At 36.2% G+C, this 1,623-nt stretch overlaps 1 protein-coding gene across 2 annotated transcripts in view; it reads right to left on the bottom strand.

Annotated features, from left to right (window-relative positions):
• Positions 1-1,552, bottom strand: part of LOC107295520 (RAF proto-oncogene serine/threonine-protein kinase) — a gene marked incomplete at its 5' end in the record, with an annotated part of 19,442 nt that extends 17,890 nt beyond the window's left edge. The window contains 2 exon segments of one of the 2 annotated variants that reach the window (XM_015824843.1): positions 367-426; positions 1,399-1,552. In XM_015824843.1, the coding sequence (XP_015680329.1) occupies positions 367-426; positions 1,399-1,552 (214 nt within the window). 2 annotated transcript variants of the gene reach the window in all.
• Positions 1,553-1,623: the final 71 nt, after the last annotated feature.

Below are 1,623 nucleotides of genomic sequence, written 5' to 3'. Positions count from 1 at the left end.
TTACTTTATATAAACTGACCTGTGAATGCAGATTCCCATTCAATTACTTAATGAGAATCTATACTGATTCTTCAGTAAACGGATGGTTATTTCTGGCTCTATTTTTGTATATGTATTTAACCAGCAATTAGAAAATATAAGAGGATGACATTGAAATGAAAAAGTTCAGGCTAAGTGGCTATAGTGCTATCTGTAGTGCTATACTGCAACTGAAATTCTACTAAATATAAACAGCCCTGATTTTTGTATTAGGGTCAAGCAAACATGCCACACTAGTACTTCAATATGAAGTTTCAGTTAATTCACTCTAATCTGGTCAGCTGTTTTGTTAAATGAACCAAGCAAAGGCATCCAGATAATACCTACTCTTCCCCTTAAACAGAATCGTCTGCACCAGGACCTGGGAGAAGCATTCAGGCTGTTATTCTAGTTCAAAGCAATGAGAAATAAGAAAAGAACAGAAGGAGTAGTAAAAAAACAGTTTCCAGCTGCTCAAGATGAAAGAAGTATAGAACAGATTTGGGAGGGGGGGGAAGAGTTAATGCAGTAGCTAAGCGTAGGTTACATTATCTAAGAACTGCAAGAATTTTAAAACTGAGGCAATCACCTCACAAAGTTAGCCAAGCAGACCCTCCATGGACCGTGAAAGTTCCTGAAAGGAAAGTTCTCAAAATTATCTTCTTTCTCCTCCCCAAAATTGGAGAGCAGTAAGGTTCTGCTATAAGCCAAACTTGCAGGCAAAACAAACCAATGAAAAAGAATTCAAGTACCGTATGTTGTGAGTAAGCAAAGCACTTAACTTTATAAGAAAAACACATGAAAAAAACCCAATAGTGCAAAATCAAGTAGAATTAAAATAAACAATTACATTTCATTTCTCAAAAATGCCCCCCCCCCAATTTTATTCAATGAAAAATCAAGGGGGAAAAAAACAAAATTATCATGGACTCCATGGAAAAACCGTCTCCCCCCCTTTGTTCACCTCAACCCTTTTAGGAAACACTTCATTGCTGGTTTAAGCATTTCTAGGTGTGAGAACATCACCTATTTATCTGTTCCAGAAAAGGCAGATCAACACAAATACATGAATACAAAGTAAAACCCACCACATTCATGGAATCAGAACAAGGAGCTCAAAATTCTATCATAGCCCTGTCTCTAACAATTGTAAATTCTGTAGCTACTAGCTGAGGACATTTGAAAAACATGTTGCCTGAGAAATGTTTGAGAAAAATATTTTTTCTTAGGGTGGGCACAGTGAATAAATGGCATACAATGGAGCTTAATAGTTTAGAAAATCAGAAAAAATGCATCTGAATGAAACCACTTTATGAGTTATTAAGTAGACACACAGTTAGATATTGTAAAATACAGCTAAATAACAGGGAGTAAGAATACCTCAATTATCCGGTTATCCACAGGCATAGTAGTACTGACCATGTGGACATTTGGGGTAGAAGTGGATCTCTGTCTTTGAGAAAGGGAACATTCAGGAGAAGGATTTGTTCCACTGAATGTGAAGACATGAGGTGTAGAATATCTATGCTGAGAACTAAGGAGAGAAAACAAAATTATAGACGCATGCTTTTGTATAAAGAGATTAGCATTAACTTGTGAGAATCT

This window comes from Protobothrops mucrosquamatus, unplaced genomic scaffold (genome assembly GCF_001527695.2).
Source record: "Protobothrops mucrosquamatus isolate PMUCROS unplaced genomic scaffold, P.Mucros_1.0 scaffold_196, whole genome shotgun sequence".
Taxonomy (NCBI): domain Eukaryota; kingdom Metazoa; phylum Chordata; class Lepidosauria; order Squamata; family Viperidae; genus Protobothrops; species Protobothrops mucrosquamatus.
This window is presented reverse-complemented; position numbering and strand designations above follow the sequence as displayed.